The sequence below is a fragment of the Impatiens glandulifera genome, chromosome 4 (assembly GCF_907164915.1).
Source record: "Impatiens glandulifera chromosome 4, dImpGla2.1, whole genome shotgun sequence".
In the NCBI taxonomy this organism is placed as follows: domain Eukaryota; kingdom Viridiplantae; phylum Streptophyta; class Magnoliopsida; order Ericales; family Balsaminaceae; genus Impatiens; species Impatiens glandulifera.
In genome coordinates, this window is record NC_061865.1 from 5827984 (window position 1) to 5849695 (window position 21712).

The 21712-nt window shown below is 26.3% G+C and overlaps 1 protein-coding gene across 1 annotated transcript; it reads right to left on the reverse strand.

Moving 5' to 3' along the window:
* Positions 1–8255: 8255 nt before the first annotated feature.
* On the reverse strand, positions 8256–9575 carry LOC124934542. The gene has a single exon (XM_047475073.1). It carries the CDS (start codon positions 9573–9575, stop codon positions 8256–8258), a length of 1320 nt encoding a protein of 439 aa, XP_047331029.1.
* Between the last annotated feature and the right edge of the window lie 12137 nt (positions 9576–21712).

Here is a 21712-nt window from a genome sequence, read left to right on the forward strand (position 1 = left end):
AAATAGAGATACCCGTCGTGTTCGGGGTCGGGTAGTAATTTGAAAATCGGGTTCGGGGATGGGTACTTCACTACCCGGTGGGTAGGGTACCCGTTGCCATCCCTAATTATCTCTCATCTATTTAATCTCTTTCTAATCATTTTATTCATTCTCTCATCTATTTTATATATTTTTAATATTTTTATATAAAATTATTATAATAAAAAATATACATTTAAATATATTTTTATTTATTATTTATAATATAGGTATCTTAATATATAAAATAATGAAGCAAAATATGAAATATAAATACCCTTTGATATTTTTTATTTATAATTATAGTTTTAGAAGTCAAACTAGCCTTAATTAATTATCTAAAATACTAATTACAATTAATTAAGATGAATTCATAATATTAAGAGTGTGAGTAAAAAAAAAAAATTGACAATTGAAAGATTATGTCAGAAAGGGAAGTGTGAAAATGTGAAAAAGATATATTATTAAATACTTTTATATATATATATCTATTTATAAAAATCAATATATTCATATCATTTATTTTAAAATATATTATTTTTTAATTTAAGTCATTTATTAATAATTAAATTATATATTAACAAAAAATTTAAAAAAATAATATATTAATATAATTTATTTTCATATATATATTTTTTAATTTAAATCATTTATTAATATTTAAAATTAAACTAATAAATATATATAACATTATATCTATATATAATATTAATTATTAAATAATATTAAAAATATTAAAAATAAATAAGTTGGACGTATAAGTTGTAACAAACATAAGTTTAACGATTAAATAAGCTGAGATCCTATCAAACGTACCTAAGAATAAGCTGGATAAGCTGGCGTCAATAAGCTGAAAATAAGCTGAATCAAACTAGCCCAATATTAAAACACTAATAAAAATAATACATCAATTTATCACATACAATTAGAAGGGGGGAAAAATTACCAATATTATAGGTATATTGAAAATATTGTGCCACCAAAAATATTAATTTTTTTGATATATTGAAAAAAATGTAAGATATGATAAAGATACGAGATTTTTAAAATTTTGATATATCAAAATATATGAAATATATCGAATTATCAATAATATTTATAAATTAAAATATATATAATACTTATAAGCAAATAAATATTAATTATAAAAATATTATTATTAAAAATCAAATCATAATAAAATCATACTATAATATTATATTTTATTATAAAGTGTTTATTTATTTATTTTTCAAGATAGACCAAATGAAGTCTTATATGTTATCAAGTTTATCTCAAATTCAAAGCACTCTCCAATTTAATCTAACTTGGAGATTATATTTATGTTTGTTCTTGTTAATTTTAATTTTTTTAACTAAATTTAATTATTGACATAGGCTAGTTTCTAAGAATTTTAAATTTTAAAATAAATATTTTATTTTATGATAAATATTTTATTTTTAGTTTTGTGTAACTTTTATGTAATGACAATATTAAATTATTTTTTATTTAAATTAATATGTTTTTTTTTTATGTATAAAGGTATAATATTGATATATACCGATTATTTATTTTTAATTTTTTTAAGATACGAGGTAAGTATAGAAAATTAAATTATACCTTACCGATTAATCATTTAGTTATAGAAAATGAGATATTTTTAAAATTAAAGATAAATCATAAATCAAGAGTTAATAATATTAATATTCTACATTTTGAAAGACTAGGAATATTATGGATGAAGACCTATCCCCTCAAGTCTAGACTGTCAATATTTTATCAAATATTCGCTATATCTCGAATACATATATATTTCAATTCAAATAAATAATACTAAAATGTCTAATCTTATAATTGTAATACATTATTTTTGTCTATTTTTTATTTTGTAATAAAGAAAATTGCTTAATATAGACAAATGACCCATTTGGATTTTTAGATTATTGGTTCTTGTAACAATGACTTTTAATATAAAAATATATATAATCTAAATCTTATTTTTAAATAATAATTATTATAATAGAGACCTGAAAGAGAAATGACCTAGTTAGTTGTTGAAACCTATCAATAGACTATCATCATCATTCATAAATATATTGAAGTATTTAAGTTCACACTTATTTTATTTGTATGTTTATTTAAAATATTAATTCATTAAATATTAACTCATTTATCAAGCTTAATATTGAATATACAATATTTTGTTTTATTATCAAGATTTTCTAATCAATTTACACACAATGAGTAATTTCGGACTAAGCTAACAGGATATGATTAGTGACAAAGTAAATATAAATCAAGTTTTGCATAAATTAATTAAAATATATATATTATTATATAAATATATAAGATGTTTCAACAATAATATTAATAAAATAATTGGAGTTAAATTGAAATGCCGACATCTTCGGTTAAACTTTTACCATTTGAACGGTTAAAATTATACAAAATAAAGTTTTATCTTAACGGTTTTAAACACGTATTATTTACGTAAAATTATAAATAAATAAAAATTAATATCAAGAATTTAACTACCTTCAGTTAATAAAAAGTTTTGACTAGTGAATTTCAGACAATCGGTAGTCAAAAGTCAAAACTCTCCGTTTACTAAAATTTGATACTTCAATTATTGACACTGGTATTTTATTTATTTATAATTTCACGTTACCGTAACGACGTTTGAAATCGTTAAAATAAAACTTTATTTTGTATAATTATAACACTAAGGAGCTCAAATTGTAATTTAACTACCGAATTTAAGTAAATGCATTTGAATTAATAATTTACATATAATCGGTAAACAAAACTCTCAATTCATTGAAATTCGGTACTTAAATGATTGACATTGATATTTTATTTATTTATAATTTCACGTAAATAATAAGTTAGCGTTTGAAGCCGTAAAAAAAAAAAAACTCTTTTGGTACAATAAAAAATATTAAATTGTGAGATTTGAAAAAAATTGTCCAAATGTTAAATCACCCCAATAAGACTAGCCCAATTTGACATTCAATCGTTAATAAATCACATAAAATTAAATCATGAGTACATTCATAAGAAACATTTTTTTAGAAAATAAAAATATATAATATCATAATTGAATAAATAACATTAATTAAAAATAGTGATAAATCCACCGACACCATATAAAAACATGCATTCATTTTCAACACCGTCCAAAACCAGTAACTTTATTTAGGAAAACAAAGATTGCAACTTTCACCTCTATATAGATTATATTATGCCTTGTTTGATGTAACATTTTACACAGAAACATCTATTATCACCCCCCATAATTTAAAGATGATATTTTTTTTCCTGAAATAAATGGGACCCTTATTGACTATGATTAAATATATTTGTTATGTTTATTTAAAAAATTCAAATTTACAATTATTTTAAAAATAATAGGAATCATAAAACAAAAGTCACATAATTATTTTAAATATTTTGTATGACAGATTAAAGAAAAATTATAATCTCAATCCATAAAAAGTATGATCAAAGTATGTCATTTTTGCTAAGATTGTAATTATCTAAATGAAATATAAATCCAAAATTTATTTATACTAAAATAAACAAAAAAAATCACACCATAAGTAGGATAGTAATAATATATATATAGTGAAGCAAAACATACACTATAAACTTTTAACACTATTTCGGAAATAATTTAATACAGTATAATAAAAAAATTCACTTCTAATTTTAAAGTTTACTATTTTTGTAATGAAATTGTAAATGTATGAATATTTTAATTAGAAATATACACAATAATTCACAATTTAACAGTAGAGGTAGAAACATTATGTCTAACAACCGACCAATTTTAATTAAGACTGTTGCACGGTCATATGTTTGCAGTGTACTATATTTGAAAATACATAAATGTAGGCCTATGCTTGTTTGATAACTTCAACTATTTCATAGTATAATTAAATGAATAATAATAATAAGTTAGACTTTATATTAACTAGTTGTTTATATAAAATCATATAATTATATATATATATATATATATATAATTAGAAAATATAAAACCAAACAAATTAGAGAAATAACCAGTATAAGGTAATTTCTAACTTTTCAAAATATGAATATATTTTGTTTTCAATATAAATTATCTTATTAAAAATGTAGCATGATTTCACTATCATGTCTCTAATTAAATTAGAGTATTTTAGTCAAAATAAAACTCGACGAATTTGTTCTTTTAATAAAATATATTGTAGTTGTAATTTTGAATATAAAAAATAAATAAAAAGAAGTAATGTCACATTATTGAATTGTATATTCTCTACCATTGATTTTGTTTTATTGTCTTTTATTGTTGATTAGTTGTCACTTTTCAAATTATTTGTTTATTTAGAACAATAATCTTATTTTCATTTATATTTGGTAAAGATCATTTCTAAATACTATCTAAATAAAATTTCTTTAAGAGGATAAAAGGAATATATAACTAGATAAAACACTATACAAAATAAATAAATTATCCTAGGATGAAGACAACAACTAGCCATAGATCAATGTCATTTTCATTATTTCACAACTCATCACCAAACCAAGCATGAATCCCAAATAAAGCGACATGTCAACATCGAAAACAAGCCTAATAAAACTTAGTTGTGAAAAAGTTTTACTACCCACGAGTGTCCTTAGAGGGCCCAAACAAGTTTAAGTGTTGGAGTCATGCCCGTGCAAATCCAAATCCGTGCAAAGTAACATAAAATCAACACAGAAATGTGATAAAAGGTAAAAATTAGTTGTCGGTCGGTGATAAAGTCGAGAAAATGATTTAGGCCACCTCCATATGTTGGTACAATATATCTTGTAATCGATGCTAACGTAAAATGAAATCGTAGATAAGGACAATAAAATAAATTTGTAAATGAAGGATTCCTCTATAATGATATCGAATTTTTTCTAACGAAAGAGTGAGTATTGAAATACATATACCTAGCTATAATTGAACTAAACAAGTAAAACAATAACTTGTTTAATATATATTTTATATTTTTACTCAAAACTCGATTTCTTCATCGTTTAATTTCATTAATCAAATAACTCATTTTATATCATCAAAATATCAAATTACTCTTAATATTTGATATTTTTTTCATCAGTCAAGTTCATCTATTTAAAAGGATAAAATGATTATTAAACTTTAAAAACCTATTTTTTTAAAATTGAATTGAATATATTTTTTTACCAAAACCCTGTAAAAACAGACATGCCTATATGGCTACTAACCACAATTAACATTGACAAGTAAATGGTTGCATTGGTGATTAAGAATTCAAAAATAATTGTTCCACCCACCCACACATGCACCTGATTTAACATGTTGTCAATTTAAAGCCCCTACACTAATTGTGGCTCAATAAATGAACTACCACCACACCTTTAAATTCATCACTAACATTTGTCGGTGGCCTAATTTATTGCAATATAGGAATCAAATGAAAGTTGTAGTAAGAACAGTGATGGGTGGCCTAATTTAATTCAATAGAGGAATCAAATGAAAGTTGTATAGTAAAAACAATGATGGACAGATTCTTTAAGGTAGGTCAGATTGAAAAGTTACAAAGGGTATGATTTTATTTGAAAAATAATAAGTCTAAAATTGCTATTAAGAGAGTGATTATAAACTTTAAATTTTATTACATTTGCTTTACTCAAAATTGAAAAGAATTTTGGTTTTAATTTTTTTTTAATTAAATATTCTATTACAACTCTAATGACTCAATTAAATTTAAGACATTTTAAACGAAAATTAAACATGTGATATTGATATATTAAAGAGTGGTTTTTGTCACTTAAAATTACCCTTATAAGTTCGAAACAATATTATATATAAATTTTCTACTATATTAAATGCTTCACTTTCTTGTTCAATTTTTGTCTTTTTCATTTGTTTTCCCTGTGTTTTTATTTGTTATTTAGTAAATTAACATCATTATCATATTTATGACCTCCCATCAAATTTTTAAAAAATGAGTGAAAATTAAAATCGTGACATTTGATATCGATTCTATGCATTCTCTTGTTAATTCATTGATTCATACTTTTACTTAAAATGTTGTACTTTGAAGTAATTGAACTTGGTGTAAAAGAGTGTTAAAATTTAATTACTTTGAATAATCATGCAATATTGTGTTACTTAAGTATGCTTAGCTAGTTTGTTTTTAAGCATGTAATTGTAAATGATTAAAAGTTAACTATGAATAAGACAATATTATTTGACTTTGTATTTTTTTTTTCTAATTTTGTGTTTTTATTTTTATTTTTTTTATTTAATAAGTTAGCACAATAAATTAGCACGACTCTAGTAGTTATTCATTTTAACTAAAAACTTTTTTTTTTTTTAGTGAAAATCAAATTAATAATATTTCATATCTTAAGTATAATTCAATTTAAGTTACTCAAATAAGTTAATTTTATTTTTATTAACTTTTATATTTCTCAGCTCTAGTTTCAATATACTTACTTAGAAGTTAGAATATTGTACTTTAAAGTAAATAAACTTTATCAAAAGTGTTAATATAAGCTAATAACTTTAAATAATCATGCAATAATGTGTTACTTAGGTAGGTCTAGGTAACACACATATATATATTAAACAATCAAACTTTTCATAATTTATATTCAAACAAAATATTATTTATATAATTTCAATTATCTTCAAATCAATAAAATCTTATGAGTGTTTTAATTAAATTAAATTAATTATAAAATTAGCCATCTTATATTATTTTTATGTTAATATTTTCTCAATCAAAATCAAACAAACTTGTTACATTAATTATATTTTATGTTTTTTTTTTCTTTTACATTTTAGAAGCTCACATATTCTTTTATTGGATACATGATATTGACTTTCAATATTTGCTGGCCACCCTCATAAAAGTAATATGAACAATGATAACTCTTTAAATAGGGCTTTTTGCAATGCTATTCAAAAAGCTTTGTCTTTACCTATTTCCAACAAATTCTATAGGTCTTTTGCAATGAGAATCTAATGATGTATTTTTAATATATTTTTTTAGATTCATTTTTAGAAATAGTGAACAATTTGTACAAATTTAATAACTATCTATTTTTATTTATTATATATATATATATATATATATATTTTAAAATAGTGAACCATTTGTACAAATTTAATGAATAACTATTTTTATTTTTTAGTCACCCCTAATTTTGTTCTCCAAAAATATTAACATCAACTAAATTTATATACACATTTTGCAAGTTTATAGTTCCTCTATTTTATATAAATTATTGTTATTTATGACCCATATTTTACATTTGTAAATCAATTTCTATAAGATAACTTTTCTATCTCGTTATTTATCATTATTAGGACTTTCTTATAAATATTTTGCAACTAAATAGGAGGTAAAAGAGTACCAAAATTAGATAACTTACCATTTCATTTGTGTATATGATTCACAACATTTTTCCATAATAATTAAATTAATCTTGAACAAAAATACTCAATTATAATGTTTAATTTTAAAAAAGTATTAATTAAGAGTCCAAAAATCTCATATTAACAGAAAATATATTTCAATCAAATTTTTTAAATCCAAGTGAGATTACATTAAAACACAAACTAAAATTTTATTGATTTCTCTAATTAGAAATTGAAATAGAGATATAGAAATTACAAATGTTACTATTTGATATCTATGAATTATTTGATTTCCTATTGAATTTCTATATTTAAATTAAATTATTTTATATTAACACTCACCATAGACATAAGAATCAAATTCTTTGACAAATTTGTTTCCATAAAAAATGATAACCCAAAAATACATTATCATAACCTCTTTTTTTTCGTGTTCTATTCATGTTTTTGTTTTTGTGTCGAATTAGAAATTATTTTGGCTATCAAAATTAGATAACTTACAATTCATTTATATATATTATTCCCAACATTTTTCATATTTAAAAAAAACATCAGAATAATTAAAATTTTAAAATATATATTAAATAAGAGTCCAAAATTCTCATATTAACTTGTTATACAAAATAACTAAAAATAATTTTTTTCAATAAGATTACAGTTAAACACACAAACTAAATTTTTATTGAATTCTCTAGTTGAAAATTGAAATAAAGAAAGAAAATTACAACTATTTTGACATCTATGGATTATTTGATTTCCTATTAACTTTCTATATTAAATTAAATTATTCTCTAACACTCACTATAGACATAGGAATCTAATTCTTGTTGACAAATTTTCTTCATAAGAGATGATACCAAAATCTCCCATTCCTATTTCCACGTCTCAAAATCACACCGTTCGAGTTCACATTCGAGTCGAGTGAACTCGAATCACTCGATTCGCCCCCAATCGACTCAACCTCCGCCACAACGTTCGCACTCTTCATCAAATACTCATTTCTCACAATTCTATCCAAAATTCCCGCTTCGGAAACCACCACATTCTTCTTCTTGTGCGAGTTTCCGACACCACCGCCGGAAACTCTAACAATCTCCGTAAGCAAGGTTGCGGAGAATCGTCGAACACCACGCGTTCCTCCAATTACGAGCCCCGGGACAATTGCCGGTGTTTTCCTGCCGGTTGTTTCCGAATCGGTGAAAAACTCGACTGATTCCGGTGACTGAGTTCTGACCCGAGTTAATGGATCTCCGATGATCAAGATTTGGCTTACATCTATCAATGCGATATGTTTGAAATTCCTTCTTAATCTTCCTAATAACATTGGATAAGCCGCCCATCTTCTTAAATTCATATGAACATGATCAACAAAACCAGCAAGCGAGTTTTCCGGATCGAGTTCACTCGCCAAGAAACTCACTACCGAACCATAACTCAAACGGGTCGACCCATTTTCACCTTCCCCATTGTTGTTATTACCTCGATTTCTTCTCCCCCATATAGATTCTTTCCATTTATTCTCATTCCTAACCGATTTCACGAACTGGGTCAGATCAAAACCCACCGACACGTTCGAGTTTGATCGGGTAAGAAGTTTCTCAAACGAATCATTCTCTTCCATGATTACATCTTCAAGTGATGAAACAGAACAAGGGAAAATGAAAACAATGTCTGCTCTAGAAGTTAAACCAGACCTATGTAAAACTCTCAAGAACAATCGAAGATCCTGAGATGTAATCGATTCGGAAATATGTCCAATTACTAAATCATTCATGGCCCTAGTACCTCTTCTATACAACTTACCCATTCGTTGAAAAGCATGATGAGTTGAGCTTGGTTTATCCATCAATGGCGGATTCGGATTCTGTTTCCATTGTTTGGTTGATAATGGATCTACAGTGGAAAGGGTGAAGAGTAAAACAGAGAATAAAACAAGTAAAGCGCAGATTGAGATGGTGGATTGTGCTCTGTTTAGTAGATTAGTTGAAGAAACTCGCCGGAGAAAGGAATGGAGACTCGCCGGAGAAGAAAGTGAAGATGAAAGTAACTTTGATGAGGGATTATTTGAAATGGGTTCTTCAAAATCAGGGAAGAAAACTAAAAGGAAACCCATTCCTCCCCAGATATCTCTGTTTCTACTGGTTCTTGCTTTGGACGCCATTTTCGTTCTCTCTCTAGATTTCTGTGAATACTTGATGTGCCCAAAGATGAAACATGAGTGATGATAAATGAAAAATATATCTTTTTTAAATTTATTAGATTTTGATTAAAGATTTCTTTAAATTATCTTCATAAATTAATATGATTACTATAACTAATTTCAAATAAATAAATTAGTTTTTGGATTTTTTCTTTTATTTATTTTTTAAATCATTAATTATCTTAAATATATATTTTTGCAAAGATTTTATCCTAAATCTTGAGAAATTTTAAAATAATTTGATTTAATACCCAAAATTTATTGGGTTGAAAAATATGTTTAAAATTTGTAGTTAAGAAGATACTTTGAAATAATTAATTGCCTATCAAGATCTTTAACCAAATAAATTTACCAATTAAATATAAAACATTCCAAAGAGGGATATTTTTTAAAAATATATATATATAATATATAATAGATATGACTTTAAGGAGTTTATTTATGATTTTTCAAAAAAAAAAAATACGTTAATTCAAATTTTAAATATATTTATTTTATTTAGCATTTTAGTTTCTTAAGCTCATTTGATATTTGATTTTTTAGGTTTTTATTTTTTTTTCTTACAAAATTTGTTTGATTAAATTAAAAAAATTATTTTTTATTATTATTTAAGGACGAAAATACCTTTAACTTTTTGTTTATATATATAATGAATGAGAAAATAATTAAATAAAGAGTAATTTTAATAATAGATACAAAAATAATAATAATTAAATGGATGAAGTATGGGTTGAATTTTAGGTAAAAAATAATTAAAAACCCAACTATCAAACAAGGCCTTATTGTGCATGTAAAATTTTTGTTTTCCTTTGACATGTGTCCGGTGGTTTTTATTTTTATGTAATTTAAAAAATTCTTAAATTACATAAAATTTTTAATAAAATTTTAAATAATGTTGCTGGAAAATTTTTTAATAATTTTGTACTTTCAATGTCTGACATTATAATAATGACAAACTAATTTTTTAACATATAATTATTCATAACATAAAATACAACCAATATTAATTAATTTTTATCAACATCCTAATTTAAATAAAAATTAGTGATAGCATTAACCACGATAAAAACACATAAAATGCAAACAGCATTAAAATAGAATAGAACAAACATTTACATATTAAGTCAACAATCTACTAATTTACTTTATTAGTTTTTTAATAATAAAAAGTTATCACTGGTCTGCACTCTGCAGTGAATACTGTATTTTTAAATATATGTTTTTTTTTTTTATCTTATTAACTAAGTAATATTTTATTATTATTAAATAACTAAAATTTTATAATATACATTTGACTATAATTTATATTTATAAATATTATAGTTGAGCATTCAAATAGAATCATTTAAAATATATTTATTAATATTACAATTCAATAAAAAATTATAAATATATTAACTGTAATTTTTAAACTTTTTTTACAAGGAAATTTGTATCATGTTTATATTTTTATACTTTATTTTATTTGATTAATTAATTTTTTAATTTGTTTAAAATATATCAAATACTAATTATTAGGTAAAGAATAGGGTTTTAATATAGTGTAACCGACCAAATGACCGAATTTAACCATATATTATATACAAATTTCAATCCGGCTATCATCCTAATATAAATTAATAATAAAAAGTTTAGAAACAAAATAAATAAATATATTTTTATCATAAACTATATTTGTACAAATAAATTCCAATTTTATTTACAAAAATAAATATTGTGCTAGTTAATTATAATAAACAAATTATCATAAATTAATCAAATCAGATATTACATTGTTATTAACCTAAATATTAAAATATAACTTATTATTATAACTTCAATTTAGATTAAACAAAATTCAAATTTAAATTATTCATTCTTAAAATGAAATATATATATATATATATAATTATAAATGAATGAGTTTAAATTTTGTAAAAAAATATGTTATCATTTTTTTTTAGAACTATAAAGTTAACTTAAGTGATAAAATTTGGTGTCTAAAATTTACTGACACAAATTTGTTTACTGTGTGCTGTGTTAATTATATATATATAATGTTTTAATATTTACTGACAACAAAATTAAATTCATTTCATGACCCTATTTAATAAGAACCGATGTGATTCTGCATGCAAGTTTAAATTAATCATATTTTCAGACAATATTTTGTTTTCTATTTAAATTAACACTTTTATGTATATTAACAGTTTTACGAATAATTAAAATTACTTAGCATTGTCATTTTTAATCATTATATTAATGTGTTGATATATGGAATTTACAAAAGAACAAAAAAAAATATATATTAGTTCATGATTAAGATTAAATATTTAAAATAGTTTCAATTAAATAATTATATATATATATATATATATATATATATATATATATATATATATATATATATATATATATATATATATATATATATATATATATATATATATATATATATGAAGAACAAAAATAACTCAGTCAACTTTAAAAATAAATAAAATAAAATTTATACAAAATAACCTACTAAAAATCTTATCTAAAAATTCATTTTTAGATTCTATTTTAATAAAGAAAAAAGATCAGTCTTTCAAGAATAACTCAGGTGAAATAAAAAATCAAATAAAAGTTAATTCAAGATAAATTAAGTCAAATTTTGAATATATATGATTTAAAAATTTTTAAAAGTAAACTAATAAATTCAACCAAAAATAAGTTGGTTGGGTTTGGAATAATGAAAATTGGTTTAATAGTTTAAAATATATTAATATATAATAATATTTTATAAAATAATTGAAAGTAATTTGATATTTTAATTAATTTGATTAATAAGGAGATAAATAGAATATATAAATTATTAGAAGAGTTTTATGTATTATAATAAAACTAACTAAATTTATTTTATTTAAAATATAATAATTGAATAATATATTTGTCATGCACATATTTTAAGGGATGATAAATATAGTGTTCTATATATTAAGTTTGGAATTTTATCTATATACATGTTTTTGTTTTAAATTGTTATTTTAATAGGTTAATTTACGTTGAAAATATGCACAAATTTTTCTTATAAATGATATATTTATTATTTTTTAAAGTCGTACCGTTAAAACATTTACCTTCGTCTTGAGACAACATCTTCATTTAATTTTCCAACGACGACACATCTGCTTTGTTTCATTTCTAGATAAAAATATTGCATACTAAGGCGAGGATGAAGTCGTTACTCATTCGTCTATCTATATTTAGATATTGTATGGTTGTATTGTGTCCTCAAAATCATCTATAAATAATAAAGAATATTAACGTTGAAAGAGAAAAATATGTTTGAAAGCCATATAGTTAAAATGTAAATAATACGATAAACATTATAAAATATAAAATATGATATCGTAATAAAAAAAATACATAATATGTTTGAATCGGTTGACTAGACAAGGCTTGAACCAAAATGAGAAATATCCACAAAATGAGAATAAATTGAGAGTGAGAATGAATATAATTTAATTTGAAAATGAAATGACACTAGTAAAAATGGTGCTTTAACCGAAAATTTATTATGTCGGTAAATTCCTTAAATATATCGTAATACACATTTACCGACAAGTGCTCGACCTGTCGGCATCTGTCGGTAAAGGAATTGAAGCCTTAGCTGACAGATGTATAAGCAATACACGGGTTGCTAAAGGAATAATGTATTCTAATAAAATGTGACAATCATGACTCTTCAATGCCGTAATCTTCTTCTTTTACAAATTTATACAACCTCCAATGTTTGAGCAAAAGTCATTAGACAACTTAAGATCCTTCATGAATTTACAAAGACGTTGCTTAGTTTTCTTACTCTGATTCGTAGTTAGAACCATGCATTATAGGTCTCGTGCTTGCTCGTAAATTTTTGCCCCGTTAACATTTTCGAGGGTTATCTATAATATGTTCAACCATAAAACGATTCTTTATCCCTCATATATTTATGTTTTAGTGGAAGGAAGTGTTGTGACCCATGTAACATTATTTTTGTCCATTACTCAATCGAAGAGATATAGTGTCACGATTATAATAAGGACAAACGAGTTTCTCTTTTGTACTCCACCCGAGCAAATTTGCGTATACTGGGAAGTCGTTAATGGTCCATAACAATGATGCTCACATGTTAAAAGATTGTGAGATGCGTGTGTCAAATGTTCTCACACCATGATTCGATAGTTCAGACAACTCTTCGATTCATGGCTTGAAAAATATGTCAATTGCATCTCACGGACTCTTTGGGCCTGAAATTAACATAGATAAAATGAAATTTCTAGAATCGATGCAAAGAGTGGGTGACACGTTATATGGAATTAGAGTAACTGGACAAATACTGTATGATTTTTTCCCATTTGCAAAGGGTTGGAACCCATCGCTTGATAAACCAAGTCTCACACTACGGGGTCAGACGCGAAGTTCTTATACCTCTCATCAAACGTTTTCCAGGAGTATGAATCACCTGAATGTCTCAACATTTCACCTTCAACATTTCACCTTCAACTTTTACTTCCTTGTGCCATCTCATCATTAAAGTGGTCTTAGAGAAATGTATAGCCTCTACAGTCTTAGTGTTAGAGGAAAATATCTTAACACCTTAGTGGACATAAGTTTTCCATTTTGATTCTTCTGAACTGCCCCACTTGTTTCGTTCACTTTCCATTTAGAAAGGCCACAAACTCTACAAGACTCCAATTTTTTTGTCATTTTTTTCAAAATAACATACAATTGCTCTTACATGCATCTATCTTCTCATACTTAAACCCGATATCTGTAATGAACTTCTTGTATTCGCAGTATGAGTTTGACAATTGAGTTTTCATCAGTAATATGTCATCTTTAAGTAGACGCAACAACATATCGAACGAAGCATTTGTCCATTGGCCGTCATTATTTATGTGAAGGAGTTTCAACAATACTAATGATTTTGTTATTCGTGCACCTTCATATAATGGCCGTTGAGAATCATCAATCAATTTATAGAATCTTTGCACATCCTCGACTGGTTCATGGTTGCTCGGGCCACCATTAATGTTTGAGATATATCATATATAAAATATTGCATATATTGTTCTTCATTGACTGATGGAGTACTTGTGACTTCCGGCACCACATCATCCGAGTCACTACCATGGTCATCGTCATCATCATGATCATAAACCACGTTAGTAGTACTCCTATTTTCTCCATGATAATACCAGAATTCATAATTCAGATTTATTCTATAAACGATAATATGAGTCTTCACATCAACCATATCCTTAAAAGTCGTGTTCAAGCATTTCAAGCAAATACATTTCATATGTTTTCGTTATGTACTACTCACTGCAAAATCTAGGAAGTGGTCAACTTATTCCTCATATTTTGGATGATCCCGACGTAAGCTCATTCAAGTTTTGTCGGGTACTTCCACCATTCTAATAAGATGGAAAACTTAAGTAAAACAGAAGTGGATAAATTAACTTTTCCTTTACAAAAAGAGGATTTTTTCATTAACATGTTGAACTAAAAATCTATAATAAGACAAAAGTATAAAACCATAAATCACACCAATTTCAGCAAATATGAGAACAAGTCCGCAATCAATCAAAGAGATTTATTACCGAACAACTGACAATTATTAAAATCATACCTATCCAAATGATCAATTATGTGAAATGTCAATTTCAAACATTTTCATTGTCCAAATTAAAAATAACTCTACACATCAATTACATATTCATAAACCCTAAATCACACCAATTTCAGCAAATCTATAATTAGGATAAACATAGAAGTATATAAAACCTTAAAGCACACCAATTTAAGAAAATCTATAATTAGCTAAACCTAGAAGTATATAAAACCCTAAATAAAATCAATTTCATATTCATAAACTCTAAATCACACCAAAAGAAGAAAACATACCTACAAGTAGAGTTTGTCAAGAGAAGAGTTCGCTGGAGGTAGATTGATCGCTGGTTGGAGTTCCTTCCTTCGGCGGCGGTGGCGTAGATTTGCGTCTAGAGGTAGAGTAGAGGTGTGGACCGGCTAGAGGAAGAGAACGACGAATGGCGGCGGGGGAGGTTTCGGTAGAGAGAAGAAAGAGAGAGCATATGGGAGGGTTTCTGCCAAAAACGCGATTTAAAGGGGAATACCGAAAGATATAATAAATTTTTCGGTATTAACTCTTAACTAACGATCGACAATTTTACCTATATCTTTCGGCATTTAAAGGTAATGCCGAAAGATTTGATTTAAATCTTTCAGTATTTAAACCCTTCAAATTTAATAACTAATCATTAAGCCTAATTATATTTTATCCTTAAGAAACTAAACACAATCTTATACTTATAAATTAAACAAAACCCCTACACATACAAACACAAACTTTTATACATCCTATTATAATCAAACAGAAATATATACTTGTAAATTCAATCACAATCCATGTACTTAAATATTGACACACAATTCATATACTTAGATAATTAAACAAGATACATATACTTAGAAATCAAAACACCAATTAGAAAATAAAAAAGAAATTAGTGAAAAAATCCATTATCAAAAGATTTGAAACAAATCTTTCGGTATTTGGTGCCAAAACCAACAAATTTACCAATTTTTTTTGTCTTTGGCCTTAATTACTATAAAAAATAGGTTAAGTTTGTTTTATTTATTAAGTTAGGTTATATTTTAATACATTGTGTTGTTCATATAACTAAATATAAACAAAACAATCCCTTGTAATTATTACATTTTATTATTAAAAGGTAAGGGGGTTGATAATCCACACATTTCTTCTCATTTTTTCTCTCTGCAAACCCTAACTCAACATTCTATCATTTTGTTGATTCACCATTGTCATAAATCGCCAGGATTCTTTTATGGTATCAGAGCGTAGGGTGTAAGGTACTCTTGGTGCAAACATTGTGGTTAATCCAGACATGGAGAAAGGCGACAGTTCGACAATGAATCAGAAGAGAAAATACAATCTTGATCCTTTGTTCCTTCATAGCGCCGACAACCCCAACTCAATCATCTGTTCGACCATTCTAACAAGTAACAATTACTTTTATTGGTGCAAATCGGTTAAGCTAGCCCTAACGACAAAAATAAAGTTAGTGTTTCTAGACGGGTCATGTCCTAAGACAAAATATCCTCATGAAGCTCAACAATGGAATATTTTTGATGTTATGGTTCGATCTTAGATTATAAATGCGATATCTGAAGATCTAAAAGAAAATTTTCAAAAAATGCTACTACACGAGAGCTTTGGACTGAACTTAAAGGGCGTTACGAAATGAATAATAGACCAAAAAATATGGAGTCAAGAAAGAAATTAGCAGCATCAAATAAGGTTCTCTAACCCTAGAAAATACTATTCAAAATTTTAAATGTTATGACAAGAGATTAGAGGACTTAAACATTTAACTTCTAGTAAGAGAGAACAACCAAGCTCAAATGTTATTGAGGTTGGACAACAAGTGATTCTTAATGATGAAGAAGATAGGCTCCTTGAGTTTTTGATGGGTCTAAATGAAAGCTGTTAGGATCGGTTACAACAATAGAAGGGGGGGTTGAATATTGTTGTGTTAGTCTTGACTTTCAATTCGATTTTAAGAGATTAAAATCTGTTTCTCGACAAATCGTCGCAAGCTCTTGAACGGTTTCAAGTGCGAAAATGCTTGCTAGATTTGAAGCGACAAATGCAAGACGGTAAGATGTAGTAAGTAAATGACACGAGAGTTTTATGAATGTTCAGAGATAAAACTCCTACGTCACCCTTCTTCTGTTTACAGAAGGATTCCACTAGAACACTTTAGTTTGTATAGAGTTTACACAAACCTAGTCAGAACTTAGGACTTAACAACTGTCTGTTCTGAACTCCTAGTTATTAATCTGTTGAACAAACAATTTTCTGTTCAACTTATAACACTGAATATGCTCTCAGATATTATAGTAATTTATCTCTCAACTTACAGAATGCACTTATGAAATATGATCTAGAGAGAGAGAGAGTAAATTGATCGAGTTCTTAAGCTTGTTGTTCGACTTTGTTAATTTCCAGAACTTGTTTGTCACTGTGTATGTCTAATTGTGTCGCCGTTATACTTTAAAGCTCTTTTATATGAAGTGTAGCAATAGTCGACTCTGATTCTTAGATACGTGACTTGACCAGAAAGATTTGCCGTACCAAGAATCTAGATATTCGGGGATTCGTCGTACCGAAAATACAGGGATCCACTGTTTAGAAATCTAGGGATTCGACGTTGTACTTTGATGTCCTTTTAATGTTGAGATGTAGGAACGGTCGAATCAGATACGTAGATACATGTCGACTTTCTAATAGTTGAAACACTAGGCAGCAGTTGTGTTAATCTGACTAGAAAGTCTGCTGATAACGAACTCTGATGTTCGCTATGCTGATGAGTTATGCTGATAAGCGAGCGCTTCTTTAGATGATTGCTGAAGCAAGACTGCTGCTAGCGCTCCTTCAGACTACTGCTGAAGCAAAACGTCTATGCGTCTGCTCGCACTTATTTAGCTCTGTTGTTAAGGTGAGACGTCTACTCGCGCTTCTTTAGCTCTGCTGTTGAAGTGAGACGTCTGTTCGCGCTTCTTCAGCTCTATTGTTTAAGTGCGACGTGTGCTCGCGCTTCTTCAGCTGTACTTGCACGTTGAAACATTTGTACAACTTAGTTTTATTCACTTATGAAATACATCATCAAAACTATGCCGTATTGATTAAACTTAGTTTTATTGTTCTAAGTTCATTTTAATCAATTAAAACATTTTTCTTATTTCAACTTAATTAATTATTTCTCTTTTAATTAATTCTTTTTTTTTATATAACTTATTCTAACCAAAGCTATGAATTTATCAAAGAATACACATACTAACTACAAATCCATTACCTACCATTCACAAAGCTTTCACAATCCTTTTAAATATGGAAATCAAAAGAGAGGTAGACATGGAGCGCACAAAAAACTTCAATGTTATATTCACAAGAGACAGCCAATGGTACAAGGAACAAAACATTGGAAGGACTACTCCTTCTGAAGGGAGATCTTTTTTTGTTAAGCAAAAAAGTGGAACTGATAAATGTAAGAATCCATACAAAAATGCAACATGTCAACACTGTAACATGCAAGTTCATGTTAAAGAAGGTTATTTCGATATAATAGGATACCCTAAGTGGTACAAACAACCAAAGGATCAAAGTAGGGAGAACTTTGCTAATGCTACTGCCACCAAATCACTTGATGTCGATAGTAGTCTAGAAAACACATCAACTTTGGATTTCAAACTTTTCAAAGCCTTCATGAAGAACATGAATGATTTAAAATAAAATAAAGGAAACAACTCCAACTTCAACTCAGGTAAACTTTTTTTATATCCTCGAGAAAGTGTCCCAACAACTTATTTTAAACAAATTAACTCTATTATGAATTACAGTTTAACTTTTAATGATTTGAACAAATTAAATACTATATGGATTATAGACTCTGGTGCTAGTATACATATTTGTAATAATAAAAATCTAATGCATAATCTTCATGTTATTAAGAAACCTCTAAGTTTATATTTACCTTATGGTACTAAGAAAACTATTACAGAAATGTGAGCAGATTTGTTAAATAAAAATTCACACCTTATAGATGTTATGTTTGCACCAGACTTCAAATATAATTTGTTGTCTGTTGCAAAACTTATTGAAACTAATGAAATTCAATGCAATTTTTCTTCAAATGAATGTGTTTTGCAGGACCTTAAAAGAAATGATATTTTGGGAAAAGGGACTAAGGAGCAGAATCTATTTTCTTTTTGATAATGATCACTCTTATGGAGAAGTTTTTAAAAATGAGAGTCTAACATCTTGTAGACAATGCAGTTTAATTCTTATTGCTAATATAAATGAAAGTCTTTCATATAAACACAAATGTAATTTTGAGCCTTTGGCAAATATCAATGAAAGTCTTTCATTTTGTGCAAATATTAATTGTAATATTCTTCATAAAAGACTTAGTGAAAATCTACAACATTGTGAAACTTGTCCTATTTCCAAAATAATTAGATCTCCTTTTCCAAACAGTATTTCTAGAACAATGTCTATTTTTTATATGGTTCATATTGACTTATGGGGTCCTTACAAAGAACTTTTCATTATTAATACTCCGTATATGCTTATTTTAGTAGATGATTTTAGTCGATCCACTTGAACTTTCATGCTTAGTGACAAAATATTGTCTTTAGCACTATTAAAAAATTTATTAGATTAGTTAAAAATAAGTATAACAAGTTTGTTTAAATAATTAGAAGTGAAAATGGATTAGAATCATTAACACTAAATATCAAGAATTTTTCTTATATCTTAGTATTCAACATCAAACTTTTGCACTTATACAGCCCAACAAAATGGAGTGGTGGAACACAAGCATATACATCTTACCTAAATGGCAAGAGCTTTAATGTTCCAATCTCACTTACCAATTGAATTTTGGCATTTTTCTTTTCTAATGGCAACACATCTTATAAATAAACTTTCTACTAGTGTTTTTGATTGGAAAACACAATACTTTATGCTCACTAATGAGAAACTTGGATATGAATTCATGAGAATTTTTGGTCATTTATGTTACATTGCAAATGTGTTACCATCCAAAGTTAAATTTGACCCAATATGCAAAAGTGTGTTTTTTGGGGTTACCCATTTGATAATAAATGTTATATTGTTTATGAAATTGAATCAAAAAATATCTCAACATCAAGGAATGTTAGATTTTTTAAGGATATTTTAGAACCTCTTTCACAATATTTTTTTGAAAATGATGATGATTCATTAAATAAAATTATAACTCCTTCTAATAATACAAAATACGACACATCAAAACAAAATCATATTCCTATATCAAATAATTGAAGAAATACTAAAATAAGACAAACACTTAATTGGTTTCATGACTATATTGTTAACCAATCAACCACTGGAAAAGAAAAATAACAAACAAATTTCACTCCATCTATATTTCCTTTTACATCTTATTATCATGATTACGAATGTAATTGTTTTCTATCCAATATTTCTAACTTTTTAGATCCACGTAGTTTTGAAGAAACTAACTAGAATTCTAATTGGATAAAAGCTATAAAATCTGAACTTAATGCTTTAGAACTTAATCACACGTGGAAAGAAGGCAGTTGGTTATAGGTGGATATACAAGGTTAAATATAAATCCGATGATTTAATTGACACATATAAAGTTCGATTAGTTGCAAAAGGCTATAGTCAAATTAATGGTGTTGATTACCATGACAGCTTTACACCGGTTGCAAAATGTGTAACTATTATAATTTTATTTGCTATAACCACTATTAAACAGTGATACTCACATCAAATCGACATTGATTATGTTTTCCTAAATGGAAAACATGATGATTAGATTTATATGTCATTACCTCCTGATTATATAAATGATAAACCTAATCAAGTTTTCTAGTTGAGCAAAAGTCTCTATGGTCTTAAACAAACTTCGAGACTATTGCACTTTTATATGTTGACGATATTTTTATTCCAGTAAACTTAATGAAATATGAATGAAATTTCTAATGTTAAAAGACAACTTTATAAGTTCTCAATTAAAGATTTAGGTGATGTTAAATTCTTTTGGGGACTTGAGATTCATAGGAATAAAAATGGATTCTATGTCAATCAACGAAAATATATTTTGGACATTATCGATGATGTTGACTAATGAGAGAAAAACCTGCAAAAAAAAACCATGTCCAAAGGAATGAAACTTGAAATGCATGATGGTGATCACTCATTGGCTGAACCGGAAAAGTATAGATAACTTATTAGTAGATTAATCTATCTAAATTTGACTCGAACTAATATTAATTTTACGGTTCAACAACTAAATAAATTTATGCAAAAGCCTTCCATGACACATTGAAAGGCATCCTTGCAAAATGTAAAGTATCTAAAGGGTTGTCCTTCTCTTGGGACATACTACTTTACTAATAATGATTTGATTTTTGAGAGTTTTTCAGATTCAGATTGAGCTTCTTGTCCAGATTCAAGAAGATCAGTCACATGATATTATATA

Bases quoted from the DNA above. Each gene is read 5' to 3' on its own strand.
- LOC124934542 (XM_047475073.1), bottom strand. From the start codon at position 9,575: ATGGCGTCCAAAGCAAGAACCAGTAGAAACAGAGATATCTGGGGAGGA.